The 12,935-nt window shown below is 44.4% G+C and overlaps 1 protein-coding gene across 3 annotated transcripts in view; it reads left to right on the forward strand.

Moving 5' to 3' along the window:
• Positions 1–12,935, forward strand: part of INPP5A (inositol polyphosphate-5-phosphatase A) — a 262,931-nt gene that overhangs the window by 54,769 nt on the left and 195,227 nt on the right. For 2 of the 3 annotated variants that reach the window (XM_064464438.1, XM_064464437.1), the window contains exon 2: positions 6,134–6,175. In XM_064464438.1, coding sequence (XP_064320508.1) covers positions 6,134–6,175 — 42 coding nt within the window. Of the gene's footprint in view, positions 1–6,133; positions 6,176–10,681; positions 10,703–12,935 lie in introns of those variants that run through there. The other variant, XM_064464439.1, reaches the window with a different exon arrangement.

Here is a 12,935-nt window from a genome sequence, read left to right on the forward strand (position 1 = left end):
TTCGAGCTCAGGGGTTTGGGGAATCCCTTAGTCCACGTAGGGCTCTTAGGACTGTTTAAGTTGGGCATTTAGAAAGTTCGGTTTGTTGGACTTTCTGTTCAAGTTGGTGTGCAAAGTCCAACCAGCTGGTTCTCCTCTGTGTTCATTTTGGAGCTTAGAGTTTTCATAAAGTGAGCCAAGAATTTTTTCTTTTAGCTTAAAAAATGAGTCTATTCTTAGCTAAAAATAAACTTCATAAAATAGAACCTGCATTCTAGAATTCATCTACTTTCTTCCATTTCCTTCTGAATAAAGCTAAGAAGAAATTTTCCAGGCTGTTAATTTGGTTTCATTTAGTTCGCTTTTTTCTTTTTGAATGAAAGGCTTCTTACTCTGTCTAGATATATTTTCTCTTTTTCCTTTTTTGAAAAGACTTTTTCCCTGTCTGAATATATTTTTGCAACAGGCTTAAAGCTTTCTTTTGGCTGTTGGGTGTAATTTTGTGGGAAATGGAAACACTGGGGAGAAGAGAGACTACTTGTATGTTCATCTTGAAAAGCCGCTTGTTTTTGGGATATTACCAACTCATGCGGTATCCATGTGTTCACAAGCTTACTACTTTTTCTTATAAGCCTGACCAATGCAGTAACCAGTGTGACATAAATAGACTTCAAATGGAAACTCGGCATGAAAAGAGACGGTTTTAGTGGGATTCAGAATTCCAGGAAAAGGTCAAAATGGCTTTTAATTGAAGGGGGCAGCGGCACGTGTGTCCTGTTATTTTAACACGGATCCCACGTGGTTCTGCAGTCTAGAAAGAAGCGGTGCTTGTTTCAGGGGGGTGGGGTTTCTTTTTGTGGCTCTGTTGAGTCAAAATGTGTGCCATTAGATGGAATGGTAGGGATGAAACCAGGACCGTGCTCCGCGACGCGTTGGGGATATTTGCTGGGCTCAACTACGACAGCACGGCCCAAAGAACAGCAAACTTCTCAAGCTTTTGTGGGTGTTGGAGGAGGTAGCCTGTGCTGCCTGGCTCATGCACACCATGTTTAAAGCAGGCAATACTTCTAATGAAGTGCGGTGAGCAGGCTCGGTCCTCCCCAAGCGCTGGGTGGAGCAGCCCTGAGCTGCAAGGGCAAGGGAGGGTGGCATGAGAGAAAAGCGCTTGGCTCTCAGGAGAGAGGCCGCTTCTGAAAGCGCACCCAAACCTTTTTCTTGCGTCTTTTTTGTCCTTCCTGGCGTCACTTGAGCCTGTGGCTCTTTGGCAGATCCCCAGGGCGTGAGCCGAGGCTGGTGTGTGGGCAGGGGAGAAGGACCCAGAGCCAGCGCAGCTCTGCAGGCCTGGAGGTGGGGGGAGCCAGAACGAGGAGCGATAAAGCTGGGTTCGCATTAGTGAATGGGGAGAAATCGGGCCATCAGGGGACGGGTATAAAAGGATTTAGCACTGAAGAGGACAAGGAAAAGATTAATTTTAGTTACATTACAAGAAGAATGAGATAACTTAATGAAGGACAGAGCGTGGAGAGAAAGGATGGGAAGAAGGCCAGAGAGCCTGGAAGACATGAAATATAATGTGCTTATTTTTAGACAGAAAAATAAGAGGAAGATATATTATCTTTCCACTTGATTGTTATCTCCAGTCCTTCAAAACCTAAAATTATTTCATTTACACAGGGGTGACCAGGGAGGAGTTTGAGGCAGAGGGCTAGATTACAGAATTTTACCACAGGGTGGTAAAAGCAGAAGGAGAGGATGTGGCCGTGCTGGAGGAGGGCAGGGGAGCCGGAGCGCGGCGGCGGGCGGCCAGGGGGTGACTCACAGCACCCTCGGGGGCTCACCGAAGGCCCTGGCCTCGCGCAGAGGAGTTCTTGTTGGCTGCCCCAGCGACCTCGGTAGCACATTATCTCCCAAAGTTACCTGCTGGGGGACTTGACTGGCATCTTACAGTGCTGGTTCCCCTTTATTTTGCACCTGTTACCGTTACTTCACTGGGCTTTTGCCTCCTGCTGTCAGCCACTTCAGAAAATCTCAGCTGTGAACAGTAATGATCAATTGGCCCCTCACTTCTTACCCGCGTTGGCACAATTAACCACCCTTTACAGAATTACCTTGTTCAAAACCGGCCCCTCGGCGCTGGGCGCTCAGCTGCAGGCCTGCGCCCAGCACCGTGTCTCCCTGCTGCCGTCCCCGGGGCGGGATGGCGAGCGGAGCTCCCCGGTCCCGCTGGGACGGGGCCCGTCCCCGCGGCCCTCGGCATGACGAGTCTCTCCAACGTCCCGCACCCCCAGTGAGCGCCCCTGAGTTTGCGACTGTGGTGTTTTTGTTGTGCTGCTCAGGAGGGGAGAAGGGAAGGAGGAAGTTGGGAGGGTCCTGCAGCTTTTGGTGATTTGCTTCATCTTGTTGTACCTGGCTTAGTTCTGGAATTACTGCAATAAATGCCTTCCCCCCAGAGACTTTGTTCTCTGTTGTTAATTAGTTTAAAAGTGGATGTGCAGGCAAACAAAGTTGTAAAATTAGTTGTACCTCTACTTAGTGACCTGAATGAATTTTTCCTCTTGCTCTTTGAATGCTGGCCTGTGCCAGCAAATTTAAAATCCAGAGGGTGTCAGGACGGATTATGCTGGCAGGGTATGGAGCTGTGTTGAATGTTGCTCACAAGGAGTCAGGTGCGGGTTGTCCAGGCTGTTGGTGGGATGGTGTCCTCTCTTCCTGAGCTGAGGTTCTCGATGCCCCTGGTGAAGGTGCATAGCAGCTCTGCAGAGGACATCTGCCATCAGCTTCCAGGTGGTGACTGTTGGGGTTAAAAATTAGAAGGAAAGAAAGCCTTTTTTTCAAAAACAAACAAAACCCCAAACTCCAAAGCTGCCTTCCTCCACATGGATCTATTTGCAGGCTGCTCCTGCTTTTTCACAAATACATGAGTTGGTACATACCATAATAGCTAAATGTCGCAACAGGAGTGCGGGGCCACCAAACATGGGAGAGTTCAGGGATCCCCAGTTCACCTCCAGGAGCCGTGGTGGCAGAGCTGCCACTAAGAGCTAGGGCTGCCTGGTTTTGCACTTCTGTAGCCTCTTCTGCTGCTTCAACATGAGTCCCTGCTAGATGGTATTTTGATGGTGTCTTATTGCTGGAAGTTCTAGCTGTGTGCCCTTGGTGCTTCCTACAAGCAGTGTCTCCGGGCGTCAGAAGGACTAGGAGCACAGGAAACAAAATCCAGTAACCCCTTGTCCCTTCTCAGGAGCAAAATCGTTATTTCTCCTTGTAACAGACATTGCCTTTTGGGTGCCACATCGGGGAGGGGGAGCTGGGAGTCGTAGAAGAACTGGGTAAGCCTCGGGTTACCGTGCACTGTGAGGAGCCTCTATGGGTTGCTCATCTGAGGGATTGCTGTCACTGCTCGGGATGTAGTTTGGCAAATTTTTCAATGCTTGATCTGATTTCTCAAAAACAATCTTGCCCTGCATAGGGGTGGTAGGTGTGGAGCTGCTGGAGGGCCCTGGAGCCGTCTTGTCAATTTCCCTCTGATGTACTGGGTTCTTTTCTTGTTAAATCTTAAAATGTTTTCATTTATTTGTATAGCAAATGGGGGAACTTACACCACTTAGTTCTGTTTCTAAATACTACTGCAAGTTTGTGCTTTATTTTCTCCCCTGGGATTCCTCAAGTATGAATAACTTGCTTTAAGTATTCTTGATCGGTGGCAATTTTCTCCCTTAAAAAGCCATAGCTAATATAAATTGATGTGAATAGCTGTGCCATCCTTATTTACAGATTTGCACTCGGGTTTAAGTGAAAATCTCAAGACATAAAAAGCTCACAAACATAAAAAGCTCATGTTTGTGCTTAACGTATAAAGGCTATGTCTGAAACGAGGCAGGGCTTTTGGTGAAGAGTCCTGCACTCTGGACAGTGTTTGCCTCAAATTCAGGACTGCACTCTTTGGGGAATTGTGTCACCCGTCATTTAGCTCCTGTCTGTAAATATAGGCTGCAGTGGGGTTTGGTGTTCTGTAGTGGTTTTACAATAATGACTGACTTCTGTTAATTTTGGATTACTCTTAAAACTTAAGAGGTCCCCAGGACATCTCCTGACTGGCATAAATAAAATAGAGAAGTGAGGAGTGCCTGGGGTTTCTTTGTTAAAATGAAAATCGCCTATTACCTACTGAGTAAGGCCATACTTTGTTTTGAAAATAAATACACGGCACTGCTGAAGTCTGCTTGTGGCCTAATGCAGGACTTGCTTATCTAGTTTTCATAACTACCAGAAAATATTAATTAGAAATTTCACAATTCCCAAGACCTTGCTTTCTTGATAGTTTGAACACAGCCTTTTGGTTTAGATCATACACAAAGCATGATCCCAGATCATATCTGTTTTGTAGAGTGATTAAAGAAAACCAATAAATCCTGCGCTGTCTTCATAACCTGCGGTTGGAAGTCAGCTTGAAATCACAGCAGCTCCTGGTTTGCTTGTTTTCTTGTTGCTGCTTTCATAAAAGCAACAGTCCTCACTGACTGTTACTCAGTGAGTTGTCTCATAAAGTTCAGAATGAGAAGAAAAGAGTTAAGTTCTAAATAAGCAGTTAACGAGATGACATTTTTAGAGGGACTGTTTTATTGCCTGCCTGGCTGCCTTCGGTTTTTATTTGTGTCTGCAGCTTCCTTGCTCTGGCTTGGAGTTACGCTGTTCAGCTGAGGGGAAGGGCATGGGTGGGAGTCATGGATGTTTTGTTCTGTGTGTTTATTAATTTAAGATGTCCCTGAGCTCGGGCCAAGATTTATCCTGTTTGGCTTCAGGCACAGAACAAGGGGCCTCTGCTCTTGCTTGCGCCTGCCCCGTGCCCCGGCACCGGTGGCTCCCCCACACCAAGAGCAATAACTTGTATAGGAAATACTGAGAAAGTTCATCGCTAGAAAAAATAATTGTTCCTAAGGAGCAAAAACTTCACCCTCTTAACCTTAACCAATAATGCCTGGAATACAGAATTGCCAAGGAGTGATTCGCAAAAGGGAGGTAATGGATAGCATGGGACACACATGGGCCTTTTTCTCCTCAGCTTTCAAAAAACTTATGTAGACTTCATAGACTCATTCAGTTCTGGAAGCCTATAGACTTGTAGAAAAGAAAAAAAAAAATTTTTTTACTACTTACAGATCTTTATAGCCACCTATGGGCAGATCTTCATGAAACAAGCAGTCAATATAAAGTAGTAAGCTTAAAGTTGTATCCAGCTCTTTGAAAATAACACACTTGATGGGAAAATAGAGCAGAACAGAAGTTGCATGCCCGTGTTTGCCTCCGGGCAGCTGCTGTCGTAACTGTTACTAAAGGGAGGATGTTGAGGCATCTCTCTGTTTTTCAGTTCAATACATTCTGCTGCCTGCCACGGATACTGTACATCCCTACTATTTCTGGGAGAGAAAAGCCTGATCTGGGTTTTTATTCCCCACTATGATGCAAAAATTATACAGAACTCTTGTTGAAGAGAAATCCCCACAAACGTTTCTCTCGTTGCTGTACATTTAATGTGCGAAATTGGGTTATCTCCCTCCATAATCTTATCTGGGGTGGGCTATTTTTCTGAAAAGGCAGAACTTCGTACTTACCATATTTTTGCTGCTTCAGTTTTCGTAACTTCCCTAGCAATCTTGAAACGCTTCTCCCAGTTTGTCCTTGACAGGAGCTCTAACGCGCTCAAGCATCCTGCAAAAGCACCGTCATCCCTCTGAGCCAGTTTGTTAGAAGTAAATCCATGTAACTTGAAGCTCTTGTTGCAGGAGCTGGGTATCGGCAGTTCATATAAAGTTTTTGATGTCCAGCAAATGAATATGTACTTCTAAAAGCACGTATTTCAATATGTATCAAGTCTGTTGATTTAATAGGTTGATAATCTTGTGTGCGTATGAACGTCGTGAAGTCATATGCAAAATGTACCCTCCTAGTGAAAATCTGAGAAGAGGGGACTCGGAAACAAAAGAGGTCTGTCCACTGGCACCTGGGGAAGAACATCCTCGTGTTCGTACTTTTTTTCTTTAATTGTGGAAAAAACTCCCTTCTTGAATGCACTTAGGGAAGCAAAAGTATTGGGATGGTGTTGTAAAAATACATTTCTCTTATTCTTAATTATTTTTTGTATTTTGTTTTTCAGCCAGAAAACTTACAAAAGAATTGGCTTCGGGAATTTTATCAGGTAAGGTAAAACTTATTTTCTCATCGAATTCTATGTGCATTTGCTTATTGACTTAATAATGTAAAGATCTTTTGCTTTCAAAGTTGAAGTCACTAACTCTTTTATAGTAAAAAGCAATCCTAAAGAGTATGCCTTTTTCTGGATTTCTAAGTAATGATTATAAAAGTTCAGTGTATAAACATAATTTGTTCTCATTGACAATCCTCTGCCTAAAAAAAAGGTTTGACATTTTGTAATAATTACTTCAGTTTGGCACGTTAATGGTCTTTTAAGTCTCCTGAGTAAGAAACATATTTGAGTAATATAAGGAGAGGGAAAAAAAAAACAAACCCCAAACATTGGTAACTCCAGTTTACATTTATATTGAAATCTAACAATTTCTGGTGTTGGTTTGCAAAAGATCAGCCCTGCTGTCTGCTCTTTCGAGAACATTTTCTTGTTTAGGCAATGTGAAAATACTGAAACTGAACCCTTGTTATAACATGTGCTGTGTTGGGTGTGGGTTTTGGGGGGTTTTTGTTTTGTTTTGTCTCAAGCATATAAGCCACTCTAATGCGTTGTGTTGTTGCAGTAGGGACTTGTTTAACCTGCTGAGTTCATGCAGAAACATGTAAATAAGCAATAGGAGATGAGCACTGGTGGAACACAAAGGTGACGTCCCTGCTAAGCAGCGTGAGTGCCATCTCACTCTGACTGCCAGAACTGATTCATTCTGAGGTTCCTTTATTCATTTTTACATCTCCTGTATAAAAACCGTTAAAGCAATAATAGGCTGCTGTTCAAGTTTTAAACTGAAACTGTATACAGAGAAAATTATTAGCAATGTTTTATCTTTTGCCTTTTTTTTGTAATGTCCTGTGATTATTTAGCTGGTCAGGTTATGGTGCAGCCTATGGCCTTTATTGCAATGCTGCAAAACACTGCAGTTAGGTGTTTCTGACAAGTCTAATGGAATTGCAGAAATCCGAGGTGCAATAACCAGTCTTATATTCCTCTCCGTTGACTTCGCAAAAGATTAATGCTTATTTTTCCTCTTCCATCTTGATTGATTACTGCTATATGTACGTGATGCTGATGCTGTGCAGGCTTTCTCAGCTAATTCTGATTTAAACTATCTCCACGTCTTCAGGGAAGACTTTTTCTATGAAAAAAAAATACAAAGTACATTGAAATAGATAGAAATTTTTTTTAGATTGCTGCGTATTTTTCAGCATCACATTACTTATGCGTCTTTATCAAGGAGACTCCTTCCGCGGTCACTTGTTCGCTGAAGTGGGGTGAGCACTACAGAAACGCCTCTGAATAGCGGGTGGAAAACAGGAAGAGGAGGGGGAAAGAATGAGCTCCTGGTGCCCTAGAGCAGAGAGCACTAGCATGTCACTGGACATGGTCTGTCTGCGGTCCAGTGAACGCTGTGTACGCGGAGCCCAGTGTAGGAAGACAACGATTCGCTAACGCTCCCGCGCGCCAGTCAGGCACAGGGTCCGGACCAGCGGCAGCGCAGCTGAAGTACTCCTGACCCCGTCCCTCAGCTGCAGGAGTCTTGCCGTGTCCACCCTCCCTCCCTGTGCCTCTGCCCTCCACATCCGCGATCGGAGAAAGCTGCATTGGCAAGTAAAACACCAGAAAGGGGGTGGGGAGGGAAAGAGGTCACCAGTTCTGGTTGCTGGTAACAGAGGCAGCCCTCAGCGTGCTGAGGAACAGGGCCCTTCAGTAGCCTTGAACCCTTCTTCCTCTCTTCAGCCTGTGCCGCAGGATGACTCTTTGTCGTGTTCACAAACGCAGTAGGAAGCAGAATAAAACTTTATAAAAAGCTCCTTAGGGAAGAGACTAATATGCTGGTGCCAAAAGTAGCACAGCACAGTCCTGACACTAGACTTCATAGCAACCTAGCAAACGTACAGCTTCAGATTTATTTCTTTTATTTGTATTCTGCATGCTTTGCTGAAAACCTTTGCAAATTGAAGTTCATCAGAAGTACTGGAAAATGACTCTTCATACATCTTCGTAAACTCGAAACCCAGATAAACCGCAGACCACAATTTTTTCCATTCTTCTGAGGAATTCAATTTGCATATGTAGTTGTGTCAATACAGTTTGCATAACTTCTGAGGATGAAGTCCTTTTGTAAGCATTCAAAATAATCTCCACAAAAAAGGAAGCACAATTACCACTCCAAGTTTAAAACGTTTCTAGAAATTAAACCCCATCATGGAAACATGTCTTTGAGTGATGTCAAAGAACATAACAATGAAGGAGTATTTTCGGGGCTTGTTTTTAAGTTTAGTAAATTAAAATACGTTATTTTAATTGCTGTGATAGGTAAATACAAGTCACTTCATTTATGTGTCATCACTGACTATATGCTGTATGCGTTTCTGAGAATGTGGTAGCATATGGAGGACTAAAATACATGCAGATGTCACATGCCAAAATTTTTAAACTTCTGCCATTGATATACAAATATCCTACATTATTAACATGAAAAATGTGGAAGATCTAATGCTGTTAAATTAAACAGTTTGTCCAGGAAATACAAACAGGAAAAAATATTTTAAATAAACTTTCAGGGCTGTTTTTAATGACAGCTTACAGTGTAGCAGCCCGTAAAGTATAGCATGCTACTTGGTCACTTTTGTTGACAATACAGTTGATGCAGCTGAGGGATGTTGTTTTGTCTGATCCGTTTTCCTTGGATTCCTCAGTCTCCAGTCTTTTAAAGTGGAGCCTGTGTTGTGGGTGATATCTGACTTGGTAGCTTAAAATGGATTTAACTGTCAAATACTGGGTAACTTTCTACCAGTTCACTATTAGTTGGCACTTTTCCCCCAAAGAAAACTAAAAGAAGATGAAGTAAGAGTTCAGCTGAACTCGGTTGCAGATATTTATAGGTATTGGCTTTAGGCGTGCTCCCCAGAGGTGGTGGTGGTGGAGCCTTTCCCACGCATGGCATGTAGCACTGGAATAGACGGCGCCCTTGACGCGCCGCTGACAGCAGGCTCCTACGAGGAGAGTGGCCTGGGTCTCACAAACTTGTTTTTTCCCATTGCTGAATTCATAGTGAAGCTTTTCCCCCTCACTGCCCTGCTCTTTGTTTGATCCGATGGGTGAATACGTGGCGTTCATTCTGGGGCTTCATAACACTTTTCCTTATGATACAAGCTGTAGGTATTGTATTCTCATTGCACGTAGATAAATAAGAAGGCTTAAAGGCAGCCAGCTGTTGCAAAAAGGAAGCAATAAGAGAGAGTCGGCATCTGTGATCCTATCTCTGGTAGCGCTCTAGTAGCGAGATGTTCTAGGAACGAGAGATCTATCCATGTATCTGTGAATGCTTAATAAACTGATCGAAGTACATAATTTAATTAAAACACTGTATTATAAAAAACATTCACCAAATGATTGAGGAATGCCATGCTCCTTCTCTTCTAAGGATTTCAATGTTAACTTTAAAATCAACATATTTTAAAGTAATGTATGAAGGAGAAAGAAACAAAAGTCAGCTCTCCTCCCATGTTCCTCCTTTTCTCCCGGTGCTCCATCTCCCTCCCAAAGGCAGTTAATGACAAAAACAGGTGCTGGCAACTTAGAAGAGAGTTCAAGGAATTCCAAAGCCAGAGCACACGGATCACAAATTCAGATACTCTGCGCTCCTCCTGAGGAGTATCACTACTTGATAATAGATGCTCAGAAAAATCAACGGCTTCAAACAATCACCACCTTGATCTATACCGAACCAGAGGCAAAAGGCTTTGGAATTCCTTGAATTTGTGTTTTCAGCTTTCTCTCTGTGAAGGCAGAAAAGTACCTGTCCTATAGGAAAGTGGAGAGTTTTGTTTGTTTAATTAATCTCCAGAAGCCAAGCTTCAGGAACTTGCTGTATGGAAATACGGCAATTTGAGAATCAGCCCAGTGGATTATTTTTTTTTGGCTACAGTTGTCATCAAATTTTGTATCTTATTGCCTCTTGACATAGAATCACTGAACTAATTCCTCAATTTGTAAACATGAATAAGGTGCCCCGGAGTATCTCTCCTCGATCTGCGGGTGTTTAGAAAGTCAGCTCCCACCAGAGAGCCGCTGGTCAGGAGGGGTTTCCGCCCCTCCCCGGCGGGCTCAGGGCTCTGCCTGTACCTGTACCACCCCTGCTCCTGCTGTCCCTTCGGAGCCTGCCCACCCTGGCGCGGGGTCTGGGGTCCAGGAGGGCGCGGGCGGGCAGTCGGGGCCGTCCTGCTGCAGCACAGCCTGGGGCCCGTGGCACCGCGGGAGGCTGAACCCGCGGCTGGCAGCTCCTTTGCAGCTTAATTTAGAACTGCAAAGCTTTGCAAGTTGGAGGACCTCACCCTTTTTGGTGAAGACGGGAAAGTGTTTGTAGCGAGGCTGACAAAGGCCACAGGGTGATTTTCTGCAGCTCTGTCTGACTTCTGGAGTAGAGAAGGTACAAATGGTGCTTTACTTCTTACTTTGAGAAAAGAAGGAGCACGCCCAGCGAAGCAGCACAGACGTGCCGGGTGTCCGGTGGCACAGGTAAAACACTGAAGCGGGACGGTCTCTGCTGAGTGAGGTCCGCGCCGGTGCCGCCGCTGCTGCGGGGGGTGCAGCGAGCGGCCCCGGCGTGAGCTGCCCCCGCGCTGCCGCCGTGGCCAAAGGTTTGCTTTGGTGACAGCAAGTGCTTTGACAGCGAGATGACGGGACGGCGCGTGGGAAGCCATGCAGGATGGCGGCCCGGTGGGGCCTTGGGCACCTCTGCAGGATCTCCTGCTCTTGCTTTCGGTAAGGAGTTTGTTGCTGTGATTGCTGTCCCCACAGGGAGAAGGTTGATGTCTGTGTGTCGTCTGCAGGTGGGTTGCACGTAGCATTAAAGCGTTACTAAAGCCTTTTGATAGGTGTATTTAAGCTCCACTTATTCCAAGTCTGATGATTCTCTCTGAGCTTTACTCTCAAACTCCCTTTTCACTTTCTGGTCATAGCCGACTTTGAAACCATCTTAGCCTGAAAGACGATGTGCTTGTGCTTGCAAAGGCACACGGTCCTGTGTCATAGTGAAATCTGAGGTGGTGTCTGACTTCAAACCTAAAAACCAGTCAACTACTTTGCTTCAAATGTGGTCAAGAGAAAAAAGGTGATTTAGAAGAACTTTTAGTGTGCTATACATGGAATTGATGTTAAAATAGGAAGCATAGTTTTCTGAGATGGACTACAATCACAGACTTTTAATGTAATTGATGTCTGATTTGCAATCAGGCTGTCAGTGCGTATATGAACGAAACTTTACTCTAATGCCCTTAAAACCATTAACCACCCCACCCATGTGATTACTAAACAATTTACTGTTTTTCTTCCACGTATTTATCTTTTTTTAGTAATATTCGTAAAATCTTTGAATCTTCCCTTTCATTAAACAATTTGGTCATAACCTTTAAGAATCTTGATAATCTCCATGGTAGCATAGTCAATTATATTAAATGCTGTGCATTTTCAGGTTGTGTTTGGTTTTGTTTTAGAGCCCAGTAATACCACAGTCACATTTTGCAGACATGTAATGTATGAAGCTGACATCATTTGTTCAGCTGAGTGCTCGTGGCAGCCACTGTAACTAGCTGGTCAGAATAGGCTCTAGGGCACCAAAATTTTTGAAAGGGGTGGGAATTATTCATAAGTGGTTTTACAAAAGAATATTTTTTTTTAAAAAAAAAAAGGCAGAACAGAAGCCATGGTTGGAAGATAAATGTCCCTGAAGATGAGGAATACTGTAATAGGATAAAATATCTCTGAGAAAAGATACCCAGCCTACTGGGAATCACATTTAGGGAAGGAGGAAAGCAAACAAGCAACCATTTCGCTAAAAATCACCTAAATATCGCACATGTTATAGAGAAGAGAGTTTGCCTGTCAGGAGGGACTTTGCCGGGGAGGTTGTCTTTTGTTCATCCAGTAAACAGTGACCCTGCCAGAGGTGTCAGCTATTCCCTTCTAGCTCTCGGGTGGCAACAGTTGTGACCCGGACTTGGGATCGCGTGAGTGCAGAGTGAAAAGGCACAAGGTTGTAGGCATGTTCTGGAACAGCTTAGCACATCGTGTGCTCTGGTTGGTTCGTTGAGCTGGAGAAACATGTAAACGTTTTGTAAAGGTGAGTGGCATCCTTACCAGCGTCGCACGGTGGCTCTGGAAGGACGTCCCGAGGCAGCTGGGCCAGCCCAGCTTTGCTAAGGCAATGCTGAACGGCCGGGACATGCAGCAAAATCATCCTAGGGATAGGAAAGTCATCTGCCTCCTGTGGTGTAACTAGCCCTGGCAGCAGCCTGAGCTCTGCCGAAGGAACCGGGCAGTTCAGTAACGTGATGTCTTGCGCTTTGCACTGCTGCGTGCCATCCTCTGTGCAACGCCGTGCGACTCCCAACAGCAAAATCTGTGCGCTTGTGGGAAGGAGAAGCAGGCATTGTAGGGGAAGGATGTTGCAAAATCCCAGGGTTTGCAAAGTTTGCTCTTGTTTCTAATGTTCGAAGCAGAAAATAGTATTTGCAGTTGAAAACAATCCACTGGAATCAAGATAAAAAGGTCTTGTAAGGAAGTATGTCGTACCATGCACTTGATAATCAGAAATAGTAGCAAACGGGGGGAAAAAGCCTTTTTATAAGCAGGCAGAATTCAGTCAAGTCCTGATTATGGTTTTTATGCCGCATCTCTTAACTATGAATAGTTACTGGTAATTTGGGTATTAAATATTTTAGTTTTAGGTTCCCATCCTCTTTTCAGTAAA

The sequence above is a fragment of the Phalacrocorax carbo genome, chromosome 12 (genome assembly GCF_963921805.1).
Source record: "Phalacrocorax carbo chromosome 12, bPhaCar2.1, whole genome shotgun sequence".
NCBI lineage: Eukaryota > Metazoa > Chordata > Aves > Suliformes > Phalacrocoracidae > Phalacrocorax > Phalacrocorax carbo.